Source organism: Pelodiscus sinensis, chromosome 3 (genome assembly GCF_052426305.1).
Source record: "Pelodiscus sinensis isolate ZL-2025 chromosome 3, ASM5242630v1, whole genome shotgun sequence".
Lineage (NCBI taxonomy): Eukaryota > Metazoa > Chordata > Testudines > Trionychidae > Pelodiscus > Pelodiscus sinensis.
The window spans coordinates 129,484,794-129,511,275 of NC_143054.1; the positions used below are offsets into that span (position 1 = coordinate 129,484,794).

Genomic DNA, 26,482 nt, shown 5'->3' on the forward strand with positions numbered 1-26,482 from the left:
AAAATTTCAATCCTCTCTCATGTTCAGACAAAAGAGAAAGTGCCTGAATTAACCTTTAATAGTTGTAAACAGTATCTTAAGCAAATTGGACTCTGTCCAACTTGGGTTATTTCCTTTGCAATTTTAATTTTTTTTAACTTTAAGGTCCTACCTAGCAAAGTGTTTTTATACAAGCACATTTTTCACAAGCAGAAACCAGGATTCTCTGCTTCTGAATTAGACCACCAGTCTTCACTTTAATCAAGTTAAAACCTAACTAAAAATCTGTTCCTCTTTTTGCTTTCAGCTGTTACTTTTTTGTGATGTTCATCATTACAAGGTTGCCATAAATGGTGTGCACATCCTGGAGTATAAACATAGATTTAAACAGCTTGAAAAGATCAACGTATTGGAAGTTACTGGAGACATTCAGTTATTGGATGTAAGGAGCTGGTAGCATTATACAGATTTTCACCATATGTTAACCTGTAATTCTTCCTCCCCGGCCCCCATGTCTCTCCCTCAAGTACGTACCGGTATTGAATAGTCCAGATCCTTGTCCTATCTAAGTTTCTGTACTGGTGCTGATCAGAAAGTTGAGCACCAGGAGTTATAATCCTATTAGATTAAGTCTTCCTCAGTTTTCAGTATTGTGGCAAACTAAAGTCACATTATCTGCTTCACTAGTCATAGATCTCCTGACATAAGAATTGTTATTATACTTAATATAATGCAATATTTACAGTATTCCTAATAAGTGCAAAATATTTTGTATACTAAAACTGGTTCCCAATCTTTGTTATACTGCAGACCAACAAACCCAATCACAAACTTTTGGCAGACTGGTAATGTTTGCAAATTCACATTCATTATGCAAATACTGAAAATGCAAATAATGTTACCAGTTGGCCTAAAGCCCCGGGCCCCCGAGCTGCTGCAAACAGCCAGCTTCAGCTCCAGCACATGCGATGTGGGGGGCAGCTGAAGCCAACTGTTTATGGCATCTCTGGGGGATAGGGTACACCCCAGCCCCTTAAGCCTTCCAGTGCCAGCCCTAACCCCTTCAGCCCCCCAGCACTAGCTACTGACCCAGGAGTCCCCTGCATCCAACCCTCCCCTCAGGCCTCCTCAGCATCTGAGAGGAGATCCTGTCCCTGGTTGGCTGAGAGGTGGGGCAGGTCATGCCTCTCCCAGCAGGCGCAGCAGGAGGTGAGGTGCTGGGTGGTGTTGTCCAGCCCCCTGAGCTGCTGTGGTCCAGAAGCAAGCGGTTTACGGCCTGGCAGTTGGGAACCATTGTTATAACATGCTAATAACTATAAAGTCAGTATTGTCTGTTGATAAAAGTTGGATTGGAACATCTGAAAATGGATTGTCAACCCTTAAGGGATCTAATCAAGTTCTAAGTGTATTTTAACCCTCATTGTTTATATGCAAAGTTAATTGGAAATTACATAGAAATAATGTACTCTAATTTAGGGAAAGCATATTTCAAGCCTAGGTGCTTTATTTTTTTTAAAATGCTGATTTAACTGTTGAAATTAGTAGCATTGGACCAGTGTAAACCTGAAGAAATGCAATGGTGAATCAGAACCCAGCTATATTAAAGTAGCTAATGTGAGTGTTCTCTATACATCTTGAATAGATAATTCAATCCCAAGCTTAAAATATTTAACTGAAGCTACCTCACACAACATGGCAGCTTGGCTAAAAAATTTCGACCCCTTTCCTAGTGGTATTTTCTTGTCTGTTGCACTATAGTACTAGAACACGATACTCTAAGCCTTTTCCTTGACTTTTGTAGTCATGTCAGTCCTGTACCCAAGTGGCCTAAGGTTAGCCCATACAAAAAGTCCTGGCTTTTATGATAGAATTCTGTAATTTTAACTGAGAACAAAGTCAAATATCACGGTCCTGCAATTTTGCTAGCTCTTTTCAAATTTTGGAGATGCCGGACTACAGAAGAGATGTTAAAGAGCTCTTATCTTCCTTTTTAATTCAGGTTGCTCAAGAATAGAAGTAGCTATCATATCTGGTTATTTAAAGGATGTGGATCCATGGATAATATGCATTAAATCTGATCTGAGAGCAAATATTCAGTATGTTTTTCATCAATGGGATAGTAACTAAACTTTTGATTAAGTTGCACTATAATATGCTATCTGACACATACATTTGTAAGAAAATGCTGATTAGCATATATATGGATCCCCAAAGCTATTAACAACATTGCCTGAGGAAATTTTTATATTAGGCCAATTTAAAAATGCCTATACTGCACGGTATGTTACACTGGCATATAATGTATGTTTACTTTTCACCGTTCTTTTAATTAAAAGTACATTCCAGCTAAAACATGCTTCTGTTAAACAGCCTCCTCTAAAAACATTTAATCTCACCCTAAGAAAAGCTGGCAGTTATAGAACTGGCATTGCTTGGCTAGCTAAAGAACAACCGGTGAACCTCATTATCAGTTCACTTTTCTCCTGAAGTCTCTGCCTAAGTTTGACTTTATACTGTTCCAACTGAAGGATTTACAAAGTTCTTATTTTGTAAACACCTTTAAAGTTGGAATCTCTTACAGTCATCTGTCTCAAGTATGGTCAGCCTTAAATGAGTATTGCTGGCTTCTTCACTTATTTTCTTTCATAGTTAAAAAGAAAGAACAGGACTAGAACAGATAATTTCTGTCTATTCATCCTTCATTGAAAATCTGAAACCCAGGTAGAAAACTAGCACATATAGACAGAATGCCTGACTAATAGATAGGTGTGCACATAGTTTAAGAACTTAATACATTCACATGGTAACACGTGCACACCCTTGTGGCATATTGGATTTATGGCATAATGGTGATTAGAGTAATCATGTTTTAAAGCAAAATTAATTTTCTGTACCTGTTTATTATTTGAGATTATATGTCTAATCTGGTATAATTGAGACTCAAATCCCACAGCATATAAAGGATGAGTGATTTATATTCAAGTTAGTCCCTGTGAAGAAAACATCTCACAAAAAATGTAGCTTCAAGTAGTCAGGGACTCTGCTATTGGAAAATGCTCTGTCACCATGAATGACTAAAAAGCTGCAATATGAACTTAATTTTTTTTCCTATTAAAAGGAAAAAAAAAAAAGTCTGTCCCTTCTAAAACCTCGCAGCACATTTTATGAGAATTCACCCCCATTGTCTTTCCTAAACTGAATTCTGAATATAGAAGATCAAAGACAAAGTTACAAAAAGCCATCTTGTAAAATGTACAGTTTATTAATTCTGGAAATTTTAATGACTCTGTATAATGTACAGGTAAGATCTTAGCATTCTATAACATTACTCTTAATTGGAATGATATAGTAACTTTGTGACAGTCTTATTAGTTCTTATAAAACTTTCACCTCTTATAATTTAGGCTTCACGACAAACAAGTAAGGGTGTTTCTTAGAAGTAGCTTTGGAGTGATTCTCCTAAAATGACTTCTAGTTGCTGAATTGTCTTCTGGCACTGGTGTTCTACTTCTTCACATTCATCTAAAAAGCAAACATTAATGAAGATATAACTAACATGTATGCCCATCTCCACCCTCACAGCTTTTCTTATGTTGTAAGATCTCCCCACAACCCTTTTTTTTAATATGTCTTTTCACGTTGTATACATTTGTGGGCGGGGACTGTCTATAGTATTTAGGAAGCACTTACTGTTTTGGGGCATTAAAGAGTAGTGCAATAAAAATAATTTTGAAGTAAAGTGTTTTTTGACTTACGGAAGTGCTGTAAATGTAGTAACCTTTCATAAAAGCCGGTTGTAAAAGCAGTGCCATAGTAACTGTTTGAGACTTAAGTGGTGCAGAGGCCAAAGGCACAGAGGTGAATTCCCATCTGTTTATAGCTGTGTCCAGTAGTTAAGAAATTAAAATTCCACTGGCACCTCAGATGGCAAGTCCCAGTATACTAATTAATGCAATGAGTTAATACGATGGATAACTTAATTCTTTAAAAAAAGTGACTAACACTCAAAACAGTGATTTTTTTTCCCATGGTGGACCACTGCTTTTGTTAAAGGTTGTTTTGTATTATGCAAGTATTTCAGCATGAACATTGCAAATCTCCTGGCTATTAACTGAAGCATTGTAGGACATTACCTTCCATTAGCTCAGCTAAGAACGGGATGGATTCTGGCAACAGCACCATATAGTTCTCCTTTAGTTTCCCTGCAAGGTCTACCAAAGTAAGCAAAGCTGCAAATCGGACCTGTAATTCAAACAAACAAACAAACACTATATATGGAAACAAACATTACACCATATTCTCTGAAACATACCTTTTAATATATATCTTTGACCAATTTAGTTCCTTCTCCATTCTCTGCCCAGGGCTTTTATTTGGTGTAGTGATTTCTGGGAACTGAAGTTTGCTAAGTGACTGAGCTGGAGAGACTAATGCATTTCATTCTAACACATACAGTCACACCTCACATGGAAGAAAACAGAAAATCAGCCAAGAATTAAGCCTACTTGAAGGGATAAAGGAGGGGGTGGGTCTGCTGGCAGGAAGACATATTTAAAAGTTATCTGAACTCCTTTTTGAAGTTACAACAAATTTTCACTTGCAGTGAGTCCTGAAGCATACCCAGCAGGTTGTTAATTCTGGGCCACAGGGAATGACAGAATGAAAAGATCCTCATCTAGAACACCTCTACATTAGCTCGGTTGAGTTTTAGCACTTCTACGGACTACAGTTGTGAATCTGAGATGAGAGAGACATTTCTTTTTAAGAGAATGATTCCAGATCATTTAGAACTTCAAGTGTAGGCCCAAGCTGCAACTTAAGTACGGTCTACACTACAGAGCTAGTTTTAGAGCACTATCCTAAATGTCAATTCAGGATGGGAGGCTCACTTCAGTGGCCTGGGTAGACATACCCTAAATGTCAAGACACACATCATGGGGGCCTATAAACATCCAGCATGGTTTATGGAGCCTTGATGTTTGTGCTCTTGATATATCAGCCCTCTTAATAAAACAACTGCTGCATTCCATGTCAGTTTTAGACTTGAGCTTGTCTCAAGGATAGCACCAAATGGAATGCATTATAGAAGTCATTTCACAACAAAAAGGACAAATAAACGTAACGAAGTTCACACACACAAAATAAGAGGTCTATGTACAAGAAAGGAAAGGTGGGCTCCTAATCCTAGATTGGGGTCCAATGAGACTTAGACTACATAGGCTGTATTAACTTTTGAAGTTGTGACAACATTTACTAATTCTTCCATTTGTGTTCCACAACCTATCAAAACTAGCCCAGCCTTAGCCAGTTTGTCCTCAACACAAAACAGTTGCTGCATCAGCATGTCTACCAGAAGTAGAGCTGGGTGTTATCAATTTACTGAAGACCTCACAGCCTGCCCCACCTCATTATCCACCCGTAGGGCCCGATATACTTTGGCATAGATTAGATTTTTACCCATAAATGTAGATTTCAGCGCATACACTCCCCCTCCCCCCCAAAGAAAAAAAATATTTCCTTTGGCAATCAAAATGTACAGATTGGCAAAGAAAGAAAAAGGCTAAATGGGAACATGAGAGTTTAAGAATATTTACTTTGTGTATTTTGATGTGTGTGTTACTGCCTACCCATGCCTCTGCCAGGAGTAGCAGAGAAGGTTGCTGCTTGCAGATAGCTGCCCAGGGTGAGCATCCCTCAGATCCAGTACACTCCTGCATCCAAACTCACTCCCTTTCAGTTAATTGTCATTTTTCCATTTAGCAGCACACCAGATTCCTCAATGTGCCAAATAAAAAAAGCTTTTATTGTATTATAAATATGGAACATGAGCAAAAGACACAGCAGACCCATGCTAAACCATAGCTGAATCATGGAAGGCTGAAGAATAGATCCTGCAAACATAAGCTGCAGATATCCACAAATTTGCTGGGCTCTACTGATGAACAGTTGCCCAGAATTGTTTTCTGGCATCCATTCTGAAGCTATTCCATTCACACTACGAAAAGGATCATTTGTATTAACAACAACATGTTATCATAAAGAGCAAATTTCATGTCAAGCAATGACCCAGCCAACCCACAATCTGCTATGTATGTACAGCAGTTGAAAATATTCAACCAAGATAATCTAGCTTCATACCTTAGGTAAGGTGTGCCTTGTCTTCAGCAGAATTTGGTAGTTTAGTGGTTTCCATAGAGAATCATCTGCCATTGCAATTGAAAACTGAGCTATACATGGAATTAAGTGCATGGTCACTCTTTCTTGGAACTTCTCTTCTCCTCCAAGCATGTTTTCTAGCTGCAGGAGTAAAACGATCACAAAGCAAGTAAAACACAAACACCCAAATGTTTAACTGAGGTATAAAAACCTCTGCTGCCCTCACACTCCAACATCAGGTTCACTTTTCTCAACGCGAATTTGGAGCCTAGTGGAGCGAGATTTTAAAGGCCAAAGTATTAATGAATATAAAGATGGTAATCTAAAAAGTTAGCTTTAAAAATACTGATTCTCCTAAATTCTCAGCTATGAACTCCCTCCTGGGATTAGGATTTAATACCACTGTTTACTAGTGTGTGAAAAATTCAGGGTTAGTCCATTGAGACACCATATCTTTGACTGATAAATATGGTCTGAGTGCCTGTAGAGGTAGTGCACTTGGCATGCAGGAATTGGGGGAGGAGACAGAAAGCACCTCACCGTGCAGGAGTGACTCATCCAAGTGGGCAGTGGTGTTGCATGACAGAGCAGTTTAAAAAGGTATGAGCCAGCGAGAAGGGAGCCAGAAACTCCTGAGCTTTGAGCAAGTCACTTAATCCTGCCAGTACGCCATTGAGGTAGGTAACTATTAAATTTTTCTATTTTGTAGATGAGAAAACAGGTGCAGGGATTATTTAAGTAACATGCTCAATTGCTTTGAAGACAAATACTAAATAACATGATTATTAAAAATAAAATGGGAACAGGGAGAGATTAATCCAAATAAGGACAAATCTATGACTTATTAGAACATAATATGAACCTTTAACAGTCAACAATACACATTTTAAATGAAATGGGAAAACAATACTTAAATAATCCAGCAATCATGTCCTTTCAATATATGTGTAAGTACCTGATCAACTAGGGGCACCATCAAGGTTTCTGCTCTCTCTTTGCTTACAAAACGCTGGGTGTCAAAGAGGAATATTTTGTACAAACAGTCTAGGATGAACTGTAGCAATAAGCAGCTCTTCTCAGTGCTGTTCTCGGAATCAAAGAAAGCTTCATCTGTATATGGGGGGAAAAAGGGAAGAAACCATGAAGAAGCCACTTCCTCTGCAAACACTGGGAATTAGAATTATTAGCTGTTCATCATACTGGAACTGGCAATAATGAAGGGAGAGATTACTTAGCAGGCAATGTTACCATCACGCTCAAAGAAATGAGAAGTAAACGGCCCATGGCCTGGATATTATATGTGATTATATCCAATCCACACATCCCTGTGAAATACAATATGCAATTCGGCCTTTTAGCTCACTGCATTTCAATTTACCCTCTAATTTTTTTCCGTCCATGTGCACAACAAATTTTGTTATGTGCAGAGGCATGTGTCAATGCTCACCACCAATGCTGTCAGCTGTGGGTGCTCTGTTAATCAGCTGGGCGGAACCTGAACCTCTCCTGGGTGGTGGCTCAAGTGCAGTTTACAGGGAACACTACTGCAGTTTAGAACAGTGCTTCAACCTGGAGTTTCCAACTTCATTACACTGCAAACCACTTCTGACAAAAAATTACTACACAATCCCAGGAGGGAGGGCCAGAGCCCCAAGGTCTTGGATCTGGGCCTGTAAACTGATCCCACACCCTGGGCTAAAGTCCTCAGGCTTGGCTTTGGCTTCAACCCCAGGCAGTGGGACTCAGCCCCCAGCAAGTCTACTATTCCGGCCCTGGCAATCCAAAATGGGGTCATAATCCACAATTTGAGAACCGCTGCTTTGTTGCTGCTTCTGGATGTGGACTGTAGCAGGGGAAGAAGGGGAACACAAAGCTTGTGGGAAAGAGGGTATGGATTAGCTAAAGAACTTGACAATCAGCACTACTGACCTACTAGCTGGTTTTCTAGAGCCTGAGTTTTGAAATGGGGAAGGGAAATGAAACAAAACCAGCACCAGATATTTCACTGAGTAAGTTGGAGGCCTGAGCATGGCTGGTGTGTTGTATGTGGGCATGTCAGAGAAGGCAATGAGGGAAATACAAGAGAGCAGGGGATTGAAATAGCCTGCATTCATCCCACAAGTGCAACTTTGGCTGACTTCAAGAGAAATTTCCTGAGTGGAATGACTTTTCCCTTAGATAAAGAATATTCTTCCTTGGGATTTCTGTCCCACACGCTCCTAATGAAGATGTCCTTTTGCATCCCCCAGAACGAGTAAGTCACCGTGGTGCAAGATGCAAGAGAAAGCAGGAAGAAAACATTTTACAAAACAAGGTGGGGGGGAGCACGTAGACATCGCAGATTTACAGTGATATTATATTTCAACTGTTCCTTCTTTTACAATTATATAATAATCGGAGACTTACCAGTTTTGGAGATGTTTATCTGGTTCAGGGTGTCAGCAAAAGGCTTCACTAAATTACCAGCAAACAGGGTGAAAAGACCCTTGAGCTTGTCTGCAATACAATCAGCTAACCGATAGAATGTCAACAGTCTGTCTTTTGAGGTGCCCTCTGATTTGGACCAATCATATAACTGAAGAGAGAGAAAGAAGTTTTTGCTACATTTACACAGCTATAAATGCAGATGTGCAAACACCAATGGGCTATATTCAAAATTCCTACCTTGAAGAAGAGGGGTCTAAAAGAAACCTCCGAAAGCTTCATGACCATGCTAATTAAACAGCTAATAATATGAGTCTCTGTTCTACTGACTTCTTCCAGATCATCCTAGAACAAGTAGAAGATACAATTCAAAATCTATACAGTAAGACTCACTCTGATGAGCAACCTTTAACAAAGTTTGACTTTATTGCTACTATGTTTAGGTCCAAGATATTTGTGTAGCTAAAATTTTCTATTCACAAGGAGCAATCTCTCACTGCACTTTTCTCCTAACTGAATACACAATTCTCAAAAGGTGCAGAAAATGCATTTAAGCAGGAACCCTATGACACAGTCCTATAAAGAACTTCTAAAATTAACATATAGTAGAAAATTATACCCATTCTTGCTCTAAGAATTGACAATACTCCACCTGTGAGTGCTCTGTTCTGAAGTCCAGGGCTTTCATGAAAAATGCTGTCAACTCAGACTGATGGGAGATGAGCTGGTTTCTCTCCATAGCTGCAATGTGCTCTTTAAGAATGTCCATAAGGGGACCCACACGGTTCTGTACAAGATCAAACACAGCTGTGTTACCCCGTGGTTAAAAAGAATTAATATCCATAGATCATCAGATCAAATGAACTCCTTCCACAATTAAAAAAAAATATATATAGGTGAGAAATCATTGTCTTTAAACAAAACTTTCCATTCACAATATTAGAAGCTCTGAATCTGCACCATTAAGAACCCAAAAGGTGCATCTGACTAAACACAAAACTGATTTTCATTGCCCAAACCAAGAGAAAAATAAAAATGTTGACAGGATGTAAATAACCAGGATTTAATTCTCTCCCTACTTCTACTAATCTAAAGAACTATCAATAAAGGGTCAAGAAATGTATGGGTTTTTTTAAACAATTTATTACTTAAATAGACAGTGTCCCTTTATAGAGTTTGGCTTCCCTCCCCAGTCCTGACAACAAAACTTAAATGCCCTCACATGAGATAGTACCAAGGCTCAAAGGAAAGTTGTGATTTCTAATGTACAGTAAAACTCCAATAGTCTGGCATCAAAATGTCAAGAACTCCTGTCCAGCGGATTAAAAAAAACCAGCCGCTCAGCACATGTGCAGGCTGTACCCGGAGTGAGCATGGGGGGGGAGGAGAGGGGAGTGGGATCGGGATGGTGTTACAGTATGGAGAAGAGCGTTTTGCTTCAGCGAAGGGGAAAGGAGAGTGGAGGAGGAGGAGGATCAGGTTACAGCAGGGAGTAGAAGTGAAGAGGAAAGGGGAGGGGAAAGGGAGGAAGATTGTGTCCCGGCCAGCTGTTAAGCTGTGCAGCTGTACCAGGACCTCCCGATACTCCGGCACCACCGAGGTCCCAAAGGTGCTGGATTATCAGAAGTCTACTGTATGTCCCTAGCAAATAATCAAAAGCCTTCATGGACAGAATTGTTTCTCATACTTGCCATCTCGCCTGTCAATACTCTAGGCTGGTGGATCCCCCCTGTTCTAACTTCTCTGGTTCAGGACAAAAATGCATATTTAAACTACAATTACATTTCCATTCACTTTACTAATGAATTAAAAAAATTGTAACCTTCCAAACATTTGCAAGTTCACTGTAACACTTGGTAATCACTGGCAAGAGAACTCTGGGACCAAGCTTTGTAGCTAACGTGGTTTTCAGTGATGTTATACGGAGATTAAGCTGGGATGAAGGACCCATTTCCACTACAATCCTTTCCAAGCGGACAACCTATCAGAAAATGCAAGAACAGTAAAATGAATCTTTTAAGAGCAGATTTCACAAAAACCTCTTCCAGAAAAATATTTCAGTCTAGAACCCAACACACCAATCACCTACCTAATTTTACAAGACTTATACTTAAGCCAGGTCCACACTACAGGGGAAGGTCATCTTAAGGTACGCAATTCCAGCTATGTAAAAAACATAGTTGGAATAAATGTACCTTAAGCCAAACTTCAGCACCATCCTCACCGAGGGAGGTGGATGGGAGAAATGCTCCTGTTGACTTCCCTCACTCATTGCGAGGAGTAGGAGTACTGGAGCCAATGGAAGCACCTTCAGCGTTCGATTTAGTGGGTCTTTAATAGACTGTCGATCTTCTCGCAAGTGAAGACTAGGGATGTAAAATTCTGTTTCATTAGTTAACCTGTTAACTAAGCTGAAGTTTAACAGGTTAACTGATTAAATGGGGGCTGGCAGGACAGTGGGGGTAGATTCCAGCCTGCTGAAGCCATCTCCTCCCACTCCCCCCCCATGGCTGGGATGGAACAGCCCCCATGCACACAGGCAGGGAGTTGGCAGCCTCATGCAAGGTGGAAGCAACTGCAGTGAGAGATGTGTGTGTGTGGGTGGGTGGCGGGGAGGGGGGAGGAAAGAGTGCTGCTCCCAGGTACTAGGTAACTGGTTACCCATTCACACCCCTAGTGGAGAGGTGGCCTTAGTTTAATTAGCACTTGGAAAAGCATTTTGGAAATGAAAAACACTACATTATTGGTAAGAACAACTATTAAAAACGAAGACATCTTAGCTGACTCATACTGGATTCTTGATTAGTTCAGCTGTTTACCATTTTAATCATCACATCCATTCTATGTATAGAAGATGGGAGTTTTTATTAATATATGTATTTGATCAACCGACTGGGGTGAAAGAAAAATTCTCAAAATTTACACCCATATCCTAAAGTAGCAAGCTAAGTCTCTGAATGTTTGGAATAAAACATCAGCTGCATAATTCCATTACAATGTACTTAAAGAGGCTGAGTAGAAGTCAGATTTCCCCGGCCATCCCAATGGCAAAATTATAATTTTAATTCCATGCAAAATCCTGCATGACCTCCATAATTTGAGCCTCCTTATTCTTGCCCTTTCCTCCATATTAGGATAATGATACCTCACCTGCAACAAAGTATCCAACAGATAGGGACTAAGGAAGTGTGCTAGTGTTGCCACAACTTGTAACAGGGCAGTGACTGCGCTAAGTAAGTAAATCTCATTGGAGAGGAGTTCCTTTTTGTGTTTCAGTGTCTTCAGTAATGCCGGCATCAGCCTGAAAACAAGCAAGTGTAACATACAGAAAGGTAAATACACTGTCAGTTGTAAATTTGGAGGCAAATAGGCCCCAATCCAGCCTATAAACTACAGGCACAACTTTCATGTTTAAAATGTAGACATGCACAAATTCAGAGTCTATTTTTTGAAAATCTGGCCTGCTTGGATTCATTTGTCTATTCTATTTCTAAATCGAGAAGAATGTTCATTTTAAAGGGCCTACTTCACTATGACACAGAATTTATCAAGCCTCGGGCATTCTTAACAAGTTGTTGGTTTAAACGCTTGAGTTCCATGTGATAAGGAAGGACTAAACAGTGCTCTATCGCTATTTTCTAACTCTGCTGAACTGGGGTTTTATGTTTTAAATACAGTCTGGCTTACAGTGATAACATAGGCCATTTGACAGATTCTTCAAGAGCTAAATGATCTCCAATTCTTACACAATTAACACATTTGCTTCAGAGTTCTCTCACTGTCAGTACTCAGGAGAACTCTCAGGCATTGGAAAGCCTTTCATCAACTTCCACAAAGCATTGTGTTCATGTACAGACTGCCAATTAGTTTAACAAGAGTGTCAGCCTGCCTTAAATGTATTACTAGGATCTGGTATACGTCTGACACATTGAATCCTTTTATGACAATTACGATACCTTGGAAGCTGAGGTACTGCTAGTGCTTTCAGTGTATGGGTGACCTCAGCTATACACAGCAAAGCACTTCCCATCACATTCTTTTCTTCTTTCTTTCCTGAAGAAATAAGATCAATGGAGGCTTTAAGCACAGGCACCAAAGGTTCTGGATGTTCTGTGCCAAAACATCTGCAAAGTAATTTGAGGCTGAACAAAGCAGTCTGTCTGTTGATGGCTTGCTCCTCCTTCTCTTCATTTATTTTATGCTGTGCAATAGTGATTAGCTCTGGAATTAGTTCTAAGAGCTGCTGAACCTAAGAGAACAAAAGAACACACAAATATGAAATTAAAAATCATACCTGGGTCCAGATCCTGCAAGTTACTGTGGGCTAGCAGACCACATTTTGCTACTCAAAAGGTACTTCACTACTATGAGACTTGGATTTCCATCTGAAAATTCTACACCTCTTATATACCTGACATCTCATTTGTATTTGAACTGAAATATGAAAATAGTTTCAACAGAAACAATGAGTTTAACACTTTTGCCTTACCTGGATCTTCTGCCAACATGTGCGCTGCTGCAATTTATTGTTCAAGAGATCCATTGCTTTACGCCTCACTGAAGGCAGCTGGTTGGTCATTAGCCCCCTTATGACAGGGATAAATGTCTGCGTCGGCAACAAGCCATTGACCTGTATAAACAGCAGCAAAAGAAGTGTTCTTTCCTGAACCGCACCATCCTGACACCCTTCCTCCCACCCAAAAAAAAAAAAGTAAAGCAGCATGGGCCGTCTGAGAGCAAAAAAGGGATAGAAAAGAAAGGAAAGCATGCACTGATAGTGCTTTGTTTAGGAAAGGAAAAAGAGAAAGTTACAGTTCCTGCTACATCACTGAACTTCTTACATGAACTGCAAGTTTATTTCCTAATTGGGTAGCCATCTATTACTTGCTCTGCCTCATTTGATCCTTGAGGATTCCCACTAAGGATGTTAAATTGCAGTTATCTGGCTAATCGTGTAGTTGATACAATTTGTATCGAGTATATGGTAGGTGATAATGACCGCTCCACAGAGCTGCAGCAGCGGTAGCTCCCAGAACTGGCCTGAGCTGGGACTGAGCAGTCCCCGGCTCGTGCCATTTCCAAGAGCCACCTTTACTGCGGCTCTGCATTTTAAATGTAGTAAGATAAATAAACAATCCATCAGGCTGCAAGTTAGTTGGAAAGGAGTATTAATGAATTATGTAACATTAAACCACCCACAAAAATTCCTCATACTAATATTACAAAAATAAAATGTCATTATTCAGTGCTGTTGTAGCTGTGTTGGACCCAAGATATTTGCGAGACAAGGTGGGCTGGATAGTTTCTTTTATTGGGAGACACTTTTGAGCTTACGAATACCTGAAAAAAGAAAAGAGCTTTGTGTTAACACAAGAAGCCCGTCTCTCAGCAACAGAAGTTGGCCCAACAAAAGATATTGGCTCACTCACTTTCTCTCTCAAAAAAATAAAAATGGAACAGAAATGTTATAATCATGTTAAAGAGGAGGAGGAAAAGCAAAGCTGGCAAGTGGAGTAATGAAAACTCACTTTATCTAGCATATCGTAAGACTTGTTGAGCAGAGCCCTCCAAAACTTTGCTGTCGGTTTGTCTGCATTTTCTTCCACTGAGTGTGCCACAACATTTATGTAGCAAATAACTGCTTCTAATAATCTACATGGAGAAACGTGAGTAACATTTACAAAGCAGTTTTATTCCTGGAGGGCAGGAAATTTCACAGACAATGAGGGTTACAGAAAACTATTTATATTAGATCTAGATATTAAAAAACAAAACCCCTGTTATGAAAGAGAGAGCACATATTAAGAGAAGTCCATCTAGCCCTCCAATCATTTATCATCGTTTTCACAGAATAATAATTTTGGAAAAAAACCAAACAAACAAAAACTACCCCACACCTCTGGAAATGTATGAAGGCCTAGAAAAAAGGTAGGGGTGTAGCACTTCACTTGTGCATACATCCCTTCTTTCTTACTATCATCACATGCAAGTTACATCTCCTCCCAAAAACCTAAATTGTAATGTCCTTGAAACAGCTACTACATTCATCTCTTTTAAATTACGTCTGTGACGATCATAATTCTTTCATTTTGACAAAAGGGCTTCCATCGATTAGGGATTTTTCCTGAGTGTGAAGTGTTTTGACTTGATGAATTTCAAATACTATTTCAGATTTTTAGGGTATGTCTACACAGCGAAGTTATTTTGGAATAACGGCCATTATTCCAAAATAACTATGCGAGCGTCTACACAGCAATTCCGTTATTTTGAAATAATTTTGAAATAGCGGACGGCTTATTCCGACTTCTGTAAACTTTATTCTAGGAAGAATAACGCCTATTCCGAAACAGCTATTTTGAAATAAGGTGTGTTTAGATGCTCCACTTCTGTTATTTCGAAATAGACCCTCAGCAAAGCCATTCCAAGTTATTTCTCCTGGGGCTCTAAATCGAGATAGCAGGTCATTAGAGTAGCCTGCCTTGGACTAATTTTGAGACTTCCCTGCAGTGTAGATGTGCTATTTCAAAATAAGCTATTTCAGAATAGCATATTCCGAAATAACTGTGCAGTGTAGACGTAGCCTTAGAGACCCTGCTATCATGTAAGCTATATGCTCATGTAAACACTGACGTAAATACATGAAGTTACCCAAAGCAGACAATTAGTTTTTTTTAAAAAGTATTTCACTTGTCAAGAATAAACAACAGTTAAATGGACTGAGAACAACCATCTTTTAACAAACACTGTTTGGTGTTTCACCTCCAGAGACACATTAAAAAGAAATAGTTTTTCAAACTCTCTGAAGAGAGCCCACTTAGCAATACTGTAACAAACACAAGAAATCTGTAGGTTCTTCTCTTTGTTTGTGTACCTCTGCTCCAACTCCTGTAGATCTTCAACTCCATCACATTCGACGATCTGATTAATTAAAAAAATTGTTAAGACTGGATTACAGTAACACATTAGAGCAACTTCCATAAAGGGTATGTGAACATTTCAAATAGAATTTTTTCACAGCTGTAATTTAACCATAAAACATTAATGACAGGATTAAATCCAAGAAACTCAACTCAAGATTGCTGTAACATTTTTATAGTACATTTATTGCTAATGAATGGCACTGGATTAAGATCTCAGGTAACTGACATCCTCAGGGCAAGCCAAGGAGTGGCACCACCAGCGCAAGCTTATCTCATTCTATTCTATCAATATGCTTCAAACCTGAGCTAGAGGGATCATCTCTAAGAAGAAGAGTTGAGTTTCCATGCCCCTTCAGTCCTTGGCCTCTCTGCTGAGACTGTAAGGGTATGTCTACACTACAGGATAAGGTCAAATTAAGATATACAACTTCAGCTAGGTGAATGGCACAGCTGAAGTCGAAGTACCTCAACTCGATTTTTGGCGCTGTCCACACCAGTGTTTCCTCTAAGATTTTCTACCATGAGCAGAGTGAGTTTTGGCTTGTGCATCAATATTGAGGTCATGTGTGCCACAATTTATTAACACACACATGTTCCTGGCTGCCGGAGCAGAAACTTCCGCTCCCTCGCCATGCAGCATGTCCCATTTCCAGTGCTGGAGTAGACATCCCTCTTGCCACTCCCCGGCCATATGGCATGTCCTGTTCCTGAGTTCTGCAACAGACACTCTGCTCCCTGCCATGCGGCAGGTCCTGTTCCTGGCCCCAGCCACCGGAACAGGCCCGGGCCCCCGCACCACATTGCATCACCTGGCCACTGGAGCAGGTCTCTTCCCACCCTGCCACAGGTCTTGGTGCCCCACCCCATCCGCTCACTCATCACGCTGTCTCAGCAGGCCCCACTCACTGGAGCAACTGCCAGCCAAACGAGTGCTGCTGCACAGCTCTCCAGAGGAGCTGGGCGAGGCAAGAATTTTTTGTGTATGGCCGCGTAGGTGCGTTTCTTGGGGGGAACTATGGTCCGCACTGCAGGAAGTCGAAGGGAGCACACGCTCCCTTCTACTTCCCTTATTCGTCATGGAAGCAGGACTACCGGCATCGATCAGAGCACCCCTCTCAGTTCGATTTAGTGTGTCTTCACTATACCTGCGAATGCAAACCCTGGAAGATTGACAGCAGCAGCTCTGATCTTCTCTGTAGTGTAGACATACCCTAAGCAACAGTGTCCGTTCTACTCATAGCAATTGCAATGGTGGATTTGTGATTGGCCACTTTATCCACTAGAAACAGACAGACCACTGACTCATTTCACATAAGCTGCCAAAATGCAAAGAAATGGATTGAAAATGCTACAAACAAGGGCAGGATTTGAATCAATGCACTTCTCTGCTGAGCACCCTGTTTCTTTAAACTGAGGGTTTTTTTAAAACTTTTTTTGGTTCTTTAAAGATTTAACAGTATAATTTCTCCCCTCTGACTTATGAGTTTTACCATATTGCAATTCATCAGATCACAACATTAACTCAGATACCTTATATAGAATAAAAAACCAAATCCAAAAGATACCTTTGAGTTACAGTGCTGGACTCTGGTGAATCCAGATAGTGTGAAATTAATCAGCTATTGAGACTATTTGCCATTAACACCCCTCTGGCCAGGATTTACCCTTTTACCTAATGTTCAATCACACAGACTAGGGCTCGTCTAGACTACATCCCTCTTTTGAAAGAGGAATGTAAATGAAGCACTTTGAAAGTGCAAATGAAACAGGGATTTAAATATCCCGTGCTTCATTTGCATAATCGTGTCCAACGGTCTTTTGAAAAAGGGTGTTTCGAAAGTGAAACTGCAGTCTAGATGTAGTTCTTTCAGGGGGAAAAAAGAATTCCCTTTTTCAAAAGATCCCGTACTCCTCATTTTTTCAGGTGTACGGGATCTTTTGAAAAAAAATCTAGACTGAGGTTTCGCTTTAGAAACACCCTTTTTCGAAAGTCCGTTGGGACACGATTATGGAAATGAAGCACGGGATATTCAAAAGTGCAAATGAAGGGGGAATTTGAATATCCCGTGCTTCATTTCCATAATCGTGTCCCAACGGACTTTCGAAAAAGGGTGTTTCTAAAGCGAAACCTCAGTCTAGATTTTTTTTTTTTTCCAAAAGATCCCGTACACCTGAAAAAATGAGGAGTACGGGATCTTTCGAAAAAGGGAATTATTTTTTCCCCCCTGAAAGAACTACATCTAGACTGCAGTTTCACTTTCGAAACACCCTTTTTCAAAAGACCGTTGGACACGATTATGCAAATGAAGCACGGGATATTTAAATCCCTGTTTCATTTGCACTTTCAAAGTGCTTCATTTACATTCCTCTTTCAAAAGAGGGATGTAGTCTAGACACAGCCTAAGTCTCTGAAAGAGAATTGCAAAAATAAATAAAATAAACAAACTTTTACTAACAAACTGTAACTGTAAATGGCAATCAGCCAAATATACTACAGAAAGCTAAAAAGAAAACCATACCACAATTAGGACACTGTAGATGAGAACTTCACCAAAAAATTGCATTACCTTTTTCACAAAATGTTGAGAAGCCAAAAGCTGTGCCATGAAGGAGACAGATAAAAATTTAAAATGTCGCAATTGTTTGTCTGTGTGAGACTCCACATTAAAAAGCTGCACTTCATCTTGTGTTTTCATCTTGTGTGGTGTTGATTTTTTGTGTCCTGGATCATCTGATAAAACAGCCCATCCCCAGAAAGTTTTATTCTCAATCATAATCAGGAGAAAGGCTTTTGATTGCCAATTACTATAACTTAAATAAAATGTTGAAACAGTTAAAGAGGCAAATCCATGCTGAACTGTTTAGTAGTTGAGGTAAACTTGGTAACTGAATTTAGGGTTCAATCCTACAGTTCTCAAAATGGCAAAATCCCCATTGACTTCAACAGGAAGTTGGCTTGTATAAGAATGGAAGGACTGGGCTCAAAAGTTGGATATTTTTCAAGATATTTGCCATCTGAAAGCCTGAAGTTTTCACTTCCCACTGTTAACTTTTTCATCATCATATAGTGATACTGTACAAGCAGCCAAGGGCTCAAGCATAATAGTAGGGGCATGGTTCTGAACTCCATTCAGCTTGGTGTTAGCTCTATTCATTTTACAAAAAACCCAGAATAATCCTTACATTAACTCTGAAGAAGACACTGAAATACAGGAGAGACCAGGTCTCCCTTTCATTAACTTTTAATAGAATCAAGCAATCTTAACATGCATTTCTGTACTATAAATTGTATACATTTTATCTTTTCATTTGTGTCTTGTGAAATAGCTGTATGAGAAATGGGCCACAAACAGAATGGCACCAAGAGGCCTTTGCTGGCGAGGAATGTGGGTGGCAGCTTGGTTCATAAAATTCTAGACTGACCATATTTGGAGATGTTGCTTTCTGGCCTGTCTAGTCTCCCTTTCTTGAAAAGTGTCATGGAAACATCAACAAAGAAGAGAGAACTCCTTACAATATTTAAATAATGGTTAGTTTAAAGCATCATGACATACTGTTCAAGAGGTACTCCAACCAAAATCTGCATTTAAAAAAAGTTCATTATAAATTTGAGTTAAGTTCCTGTAACTTTTTTTCTTTCAAGAACAGCATCATGAAATTAGCCTGCTATATTACACATGCTATGTTGTACACACAAATTCTTATGGTTGGAACCTTTTTATTTTAAGTTGAACTTCTTTGGAGACTCTTACCATATTCTGTGAAGCACAAATACTATTTGGCCCTGAATACTAATTCAAAGTATTTTGAAATGAAATTTTTGGGCACAAAAGTGGTATATGCTTCTTAACTATAGGGCTACTTCTAGACTGGCCCCTTCTTTGGAAGAGGCATGCTAATTTCGAACTTTGGAATAGGGAAATCCACGGGGGATTTAAATATCCCCCATGGGATTTAAATAAACATGGCCACCGCTTTTTTTCCAGCTTGGGGAAAAGCCGGAAAAAAGCGGCGGCCATGTTTATTTAAATCCCGCGGGGGATATTTAAATTCCCGCGGATTTCCCTATTCCAAAGTTCGAAATTAGCATGCCTCTTCCGAAGAAGGGACCAGTCTAGACATAGCCTAGCTGTAATTGAATGACCAGGAGAGAGATGCAATTAGCATAATTGCACAGCCCAAAACCTTCAACATCAGAAGTAACAGTAAGATTCATATGCATCTATTGGCTCTGCCCAGCAAATCTGTTTTGACGTTACCTTCTTTGTTCTCTGGCAGTTTTGTTAAGTACTGGATTATTTTCATCAAGCTCTGGAATTGATGTTGAACACTAAACTCACAACAAACCGAAATCCAAAATTCAATGTCTGTCTCCAAAACAGCATCCTGTGCAGGGATTAAAGGGGAAATATTTTTAGTTCTTGAGATAAGAGAAAAAACTTCAATTGTTGAATGTGTGTGAATATACAGTGCTAGGGAACTTTTGGTCACAGTGAGGACTCTTATTAACAGCAGCAAAATGTATTGGTGGACTCATGTCCACTAGGAATGGACAGAGACCAACAGCTCATTTCACATCAGAGTGGATAAAAGTCAATATTTTTAAAAAAATCTGATTTTTTAAATTTAATTCAGACTTTATTTTTTTAAACAACCCAATACTACATTTCTCATTTAAAAATAGTTTAAAAATAAAATCTTGCCACAAATATGCTACAACTGCACTTGCAGTTTCATAAAAATGAATTAAATGGCTTCAGTCTGTCCAGCCTAACTACCAACTCTTGCTCCTTGCCAGTTCTGGGCTTTCTATTTCTGTTTATCAGCAGGCTAAAGGTATATGTGCAAAGACAGACACAGGCTGAATAGGATTGTTTTTGTTCTCTGATTATGTAGTGGTAGACCTGGGCCTAGCAAGAAATGGAGGAGTTTGTTAAAACATTGTCTTAACAGAGACAATATACAGTATTGGAAAGGAACAGTGGAACGGGCTGGAAAGAAAAAAGCAAGGAATTATTCAGAACATACACAGCTTCCTATTTTCCCTCACACTTGTGTCACACATAATTACTTAAGACTGCAAGTTCTCAGAGGCAGGGACTGCTTTTTTTGTCATGTCTGGATGGCACCTAGAAGAATGGGTTCTAGTCTATGATTGGGGCACCTTTGTGTTATTACAAAACACATGAAAAACACCCTCCTCATGTTTTGGCAGCATCACTTCTTACACAGATAGTTACTTGTGTAGGATAGGCAATGGCCTCATCTCACAACTGAATGGAATACATGCTAGAAGAGACAAGGTAGGTAAAATAATACCTTTTATAGGGCCAAACCTTTGAGCTTACTTTAAATCCAAAGCTTGTGTCTCTCACCTACACAAGATAGTATCTTTTACTAAACCATCTCACCCATCATGTCTCTAATATCTTGGGATCAACAAGGCTACACCACCTGTGCACTGAAAACATGCTGTTATATTCAGTTTCAACATTTTTACAGGAAAACAATTCTCCCTTCTGTGTTCTGACCTTTTCTCCATTGGCTACTGCAGTCACTGTTTTGGTCACATGCTGTTCAAACAGGAGCACCAGAAGAACCCAGAGGAATCGTTCCCCTCCCAACGTATCAATCAGCTGAGCCAGGATGGGCAGGCGTCTGTGCTCAGGCACATGAGGCAACGCATCCACAAACACATGAATGATTTTATTAACTACTTCCTCCATATTCTGGGCAGCTTCTGGAGAGCTACCATCTTCAGCCTATCAACAAGTTAGGAGTTACAACATAATTATCTTAAACAGGCAGTCTCATGAGGATATTGTTGAGAGCCACACAAACCAAAGACAGACCATGCCCAAATGTTATAACAAGTCTAAAAGCTTCATCTTGCAAAAATGTTAGGTTTGTTGACATAATGAAAGTCTGTATTGATGTAACCATATACAATACAGACCATATATACATCCCTTAATGTGGATGTGCTGCACTAACAAAAGATTGAATTTTTTTTTTTTTAAACAATTTTCAGTCACTAATTTTTTTTTTTTTTGAGTTTTATGGAAGTCTTTTATTAAGATGCTCTCAAGATGACTGAGATTTTGAAAAATTACTCAGCAACAGTTTATATTTATTTCCATTGAAGTCAATGGGAGACTTTCAAGGGAGACTAATGCTGAGTATTTTTTAATACGCATGCTGAGATTGAAATTTTCATTCTTTCCTCAAATTTTACACTTTAAGAAACACAAGTTTGGTAGTATTGAGAATCAACTGTTCACTAACAGACCACAAGCTATATGAAATAATTATATACACACATATATGCACACACATTTGTTTTCATGTTGGGATCTATAAAGTGACATTCTGAGGAAATAAAATGGGGATTTTCTCTTTGTTTCTTTATGATGAATGAAAGGGGCCAGAAAGGTTTTCCAAATAAGTAGGAAGAAAATATCTGAGCTTACAATACAAATTCAGATCTCACCATGTTTTTCATGAAAACCCATTGGCTGTGTCTACACTGGCATGATTTTGCACAAATACTTTTAACGGAAAAGTTTTTCCATTATAAGTATTTGTGCAAGAGAGCTCTGATGGCCATTTTAGCCATCGGGCTTTCTTGCGCAAGAAATTAATGTTGCTGTCTACACTGGCCTACTTGCGCAAGAGGGCTTATCCCTGAGTGGGAGCGTAAGAGTATTTGCGCAAGAACCACTGATTTAGTACATTACGAAGTCAGTGTTCTTGAGTAAATACTCGCGGCCAGTGTAGACAGGTGGCAAGATTTTGCGCAAAAGCAATTGCTTTTGCGCAAAATCTTGCCAATGTAGACACAGCCATGGACAACTAGAGAACAGGGACAATGTCAAGTGAAATCAGATTCAGGAATAAATGCTTTTAGGACTTCCAACTTACAGTGTATGTTTGTTTTGGGTTTACATTTGTTTAGCTCAATGGTCAGAAAAAGAAAAGGCATTAGAAGTGACATTCCCACGACCATCAGATAAGGGCAGTATTACATCTGCGATCTCCAATTAGTCCAACAAAAGCAAGGAAGATCAGATTTGGTATTTTTTGATAAATAAAGTTAGAAAATGCTTTTGTTTCATCATTTCAGGCCACATTCAGTTATGCAAACTAATAACATACGGTGTTTGTAGCGATTTGATTAAAGGCCTTTACATATGTCAAAGACTTATACACCAAAAACATGCTCCATACTAGCTATGTAAGTTAGGGATGCTAAATGGTTAACTGGCCCTTGTCAGTGAACTCTGGGAACAGCCAGCTCTGTCAGGTAGGAGCATCCTGGCCTCAAAGAGGCTGGTGGGCCCCCATGGCGAGCCAGGTAACAAACCCTAAGTTAAATGGTTAACTGGGTAAGTGGTAGTATTTAATAGGTTCATTGTTTTAACATCCTTAACTCAAGTCATCACTTTCACTACATCTCTTGTAAAATCCATTTTCCACTCCACTAGATAAGGAGGATGCTTTTTCAGTATACTTTTTACTGGACCGTAGGGGCTGGTCAGGTCATGTAGAAATCACAAGGAACATGCTATGAATTATTTAATTAGTGCCTTTAAAACAAAACAAACAAAAAACCCATACACAAAACACCATTTAGAATAGGGATGTTAAATTTCAATTAATCAGCTAATTGAGTAGTCACTGGAATTTCCGTCGACTACTAGATTATTCAGTAAGGAGGGTGCTCGCAATCCTGCTGTGCCTCTGCCTCTGAAAGGTACAAGAGCTGCCAGCAGCCCTTGTACATTTCAAAGGAAGAGGAGCAGCAGTCAAGAACCTGTGCAAGAGGAGACTACATCAGTCCCGAGTTGCATCGTTTCACCCGCTGCGCCTCTTCCTCCCCCATGGAGACAATGCTGGGGGAACCGGCTGTTAAGCCGGCTCCCCCCAGCACTGATTCCTGCTCCCCCTGATGCCTCTGATACAGAGGCAGCAAGTGGGGAGAAGTGACTAGTCGATAGTAACTCGACTACCCAATAAACCAAAGCATATTGGGTAGCTGACTAGTCGCGGACATCCTAGTTCAGAGACTCCCTCCTGCTTCTAATGAAAGAAAACAAATCTCACCTGTATAAGAGCTGGAATAACCATCTTCACTGTCTTAGTAATTATTTGGAAACTGTAAGTATCATCCAGACGCATGACATTTGCCCCCATGAATGTAAAAATGGGCATGATGTTGTGCAGAACTTTATCCTGAAAAACAATTCCCCGAAAAACTAAAAGATTAGTGTTTTCAGTTTTAGATACTAAAGCTACTAACTCTTGCAAGGGGTGTATATGTGTCTGTAGTGTTGTTTTTCCTCAATTCCCAGCCATTCCCCCATACACCAAGGATTTTTGACCCTTTCTTTGTCTAGATTTTTCATCCATAAATATATAAGTTTACTATAAACTGAAAGAAATTAGAAAAAATGGTTCTTCATTCAATTTTAAACTGACTAGGATAAACTCATACCGTGATTGGGAGGAAAACACAAATTCAATTTCAAACTTCAGTTTAATGTAACATAGTGGCATGAAAGCTCTTAAGAACTGTCAGAAGTTCTTTTTAGAGTCTTGCTAATGGCACAACCTTGCTAAAGCCTTTGTGACTCTAGTCTGCTGGTATGTCTACACAGCAGGGCTACTGTTGGATAAAACTATGCAACTTGAGTTATGTCAATTGCATAACTTAAGTCAAAATAGCTTAATTCAGCTTTTGGCATGGACTACACAACAGGAAGTCGAAGGAATAACACTCTTACTTCGACTTCCCTTACTCCTCATAAAATGAGGATTACAGGAGTCAGAGTAAGAAGTCCTCCAGCTCGCCATTATTTCAAAATAATGGCTTGCAGTGTAGATACACTCTTTGTTATTTCGGAATAACCTCAGTTACTCCAAAATAATGCTTCTGTGTAGATATACCTTTTTAAGATAAGAGGCTGTGAAAAGGTTTCCAATCCAGACTTAATAAGCAGAATAAATATGACATGCTTAGAAGGATATTTAATATTCCAGGTAAACAATAAATACTTTATATAAAACACGAAAACCAGTCACTGGCCCAGTATTAAAGAAGGATGAAAAATTGTTCACACGTTGTATATAGGGTTCCCATAAAAAAATTAAAAACTAGCTATCAAAACATTTCAGTTAATCGTGAGGAGAAGCGCTTGATTTTTCCACTTATCAGGTAGGCTGAGTAACAGGGGAAATATGTCTTTGTATATGTACTGATAGGCTTCAACGCTACTTGTGTAACTTATAGAAAAGAACTCCTATTTCAGAAGCAGTTTCAAACACTTAAAACATTGCTCTCCTATGCTGCATGGTGTGGAGGAGAGAAAGAACAAAAGGAAGTGCAAAAGGCCCTGAACACAAGAGAAGGATGGGTGAGGCATTTAACCTAAAGGGAATAATGTCATGTTTAACCATATTGCCTTTTCGTAATAAGTGTTCCTTTCCCCGTGAGCTTTTCAGTGGGAGGAATAAGATGACCCTTGATAATTAATGATTAAGAACAACATGACAAAGTATCTTTCTGTTTCTAAATAAATAAATGGGTGTGGGTATCTACCCAAAAGAATTTAAGGGACATGTAATTTTGTTGTAATTCTTTCAGGAAGTAGTTTTCTCTCCTGAATTCTCTCTATCTTCTGCTCTCTTAAAAATCAGAGACCCAAGAGTTGGTAATACACCTTGCACATTACTTACAGGGAACATGCTAGCAGCAGTACCAAGCAGTAGCAGTCCATGGTGATGTGTCTGAGGCATTTCTGATACCCTGACACACTGAACTACCAGCTCCACATTGAATTTCTCTTTGTCAAGGACATCTGCAGAAGAAAAAAAAAACCCTTGCTTAGTAACTGTTTTTTTAAAATATTTCCAGTGTTAAGCATGAACTGATATATTATTGCAATCCTAAGGACAGGTAACATACAAAAACTAAGGGAAGTTTTTGTGTTCGGAACTGGAATCTGTAAATTTTCACCTGATTGGATCCGGCTGCCATCTGGGGACAGTTTCTGACAGATGTTTAGCAAGCAGCTAAGGATTAACTGCTTTGTATATTCCGTATTTTCCTGTTCTGTTGTTGTTGATGTTTCCAGGCATCTAAAGGTTCAGGAGATAGTCAAGAGCAGGAAGGAGGATGAAAAATAAAATTCAGATAAATTAGTGGACAAGTCACATGTTTAAAAAAAAAAAAATCAACCTAGAGATAATGTCTTCATGTTACAAGAAGGAGAATTCCAAAATCTACTACTCTTTCATAGCATGCAGAGAATTTTCCTATTTAATCCAGTATTCTTTTTACAAAAACTATCAGAAGTTTCAAACTAAGAATTTCATTATAGGCCTCTAAGAAAACAATCACTGTTGCTCATATGACACTTCAGTGCACACTTAACGTCACTGAATCACCCACTTCCCTTTGAAGTACTCATCTTCCTTTGACATTAAAAAGTCAATTTAAAGGTTTGAAAACTAAACACCAAATCTGTTAAAAGGGGTTTAGTTTTCATAGATTGGGTCCCATGGAGACAGACAGATAATTCAGCAATGCTCTTCCTAAGATATCATACATTTGAGTAACATCTGGCTTTGAGTGCTTTTTGGGGGTTGGGAAGGTACTTGTAAAAAAAAATAAATCATTAAACAGCTAGAAATGGGGCAAAAGAGCAACAGCAGTAATTTCACGAGGCTGCTTTAAAAAGGGCCACATTACTACGTTGTGTAAATCATCTTTTATCAAGCCTGAACTAGGAACCTCAAGGTCAGTGGTGTCACTACCATCAGAGGTCTGCATGGCCATGCAGAAAATCAAAGTTTAGGGGTACAGTCGAATTAAGCTTTGCAACTTCAGCTAAGTTAAATGCATACCTGAAGTCGCAATAGCTTCATTTGGCTTTTGGCACTGACTACACAGCAGGAAGTCGAAGGAAGAACACTCTTCCTTCAACTTCCCTTACTCCTCATGA

At 39.3% G+C, this 26,482-nt stretch overlaps 2 protein-coding genes across 5 annotated transcripts in view; one reads left to right on the plus strand and one right to left on the minus strand.

Moving 5' to 3' along the window:
* The window catches only part of LGALS8 (galectin 8), a 32,257-nt gene extending 23,715 nt beyond the window's left edge, over positions 1–8,542 (plus strand). For 2 of the 4 annotated variants that reach the window (XM_075924809.2, XM_006122072.4), the window contains one exon: positions 287–3,718. In XM_075924809.2, coding sequence (XP_075780924.2) covers positions 287–436 — 150 coding nt within the window. In that variant the 3' untranslated portion in view covers positions 437–3,718. Of the gene's footprint in view, positions 1–286; positions 3,719–8,384 lie in introns of those variants that run through there. The other 2 variants (XM_075924811.2, XM_025184130.3) reach the window with 2 other exon arrangements.
* HEATR1 (HEAT repeat containing 1) overlaps positions 3,221–26,482 on the minus strand; it is a 56,856-nt gene continuing 33,594 nt past the window's right edge. The window contains exons 27-45 of the mRNA XM_075924808.2: positions 25,495–25,616; positions 25,215–25,336; positions 23,583–23,711; positions 21,011–21,241; positions 19,739–19,865; positions 18,047–18,210; positions 15,431–15,477; positions 14,088–14,211; positions 13,049–13,189; positions 12,516–12,808; positions 11,710–11,860; positions 10,382–10,540; positions 9,212–9,346; positions 8,800–8,904; positions 8,542–8,710; positions 7,091–7,245; positions 6,118–6,276; positions 4,113–4,221; positions 3,221–3,501 (exon numbers count right to left, since the gene is read on the minus strand). Of these exons, the coding sequence (XP_075780923.2) occupies positions 3,413–3,501; positions 4,113–4,221; positions 6,118–6,276; positions 7,091–7,245; positions 8,542–8,710; positions 8,800–8,904; positions 9,212–9,346; positions 10,382–10,540; positions 11,710–11,860; positions 12,516–12,808; positions 13,049–13,189; positions 14,088–14,211; positions 15,431–15,477; positions 18,047–18,210; positions 19,739–19,865; positions 21,011–21,241; positions 23,583–23,711; positions 25,215–25,336; positions 25,495–25,616 (2,731 nt within the window). The 3' untranslated portion in view covers positions 3,221–3,412. The remainder of the gene's footprint in view (positions 3,502–4,112; positions 4,222–6,117; positions 6,277–7,090; positions 7,246–8,541; positions 8,711–8,799; positions 8,905–9,211; positions 9,347–10,381; positions 10,541–11,709; positions 11,861–12,515; positions 12,809–13,048; positions 13,190–14,087; positions 14,212–15,430; positions 15,478–18,046; positions 18,211–19,738; positions 19,866–21,010; positions 21,242–23,582; positions 23,712–25,214; positions 25,337–25,494; positions 25,617–26,482) is intronic.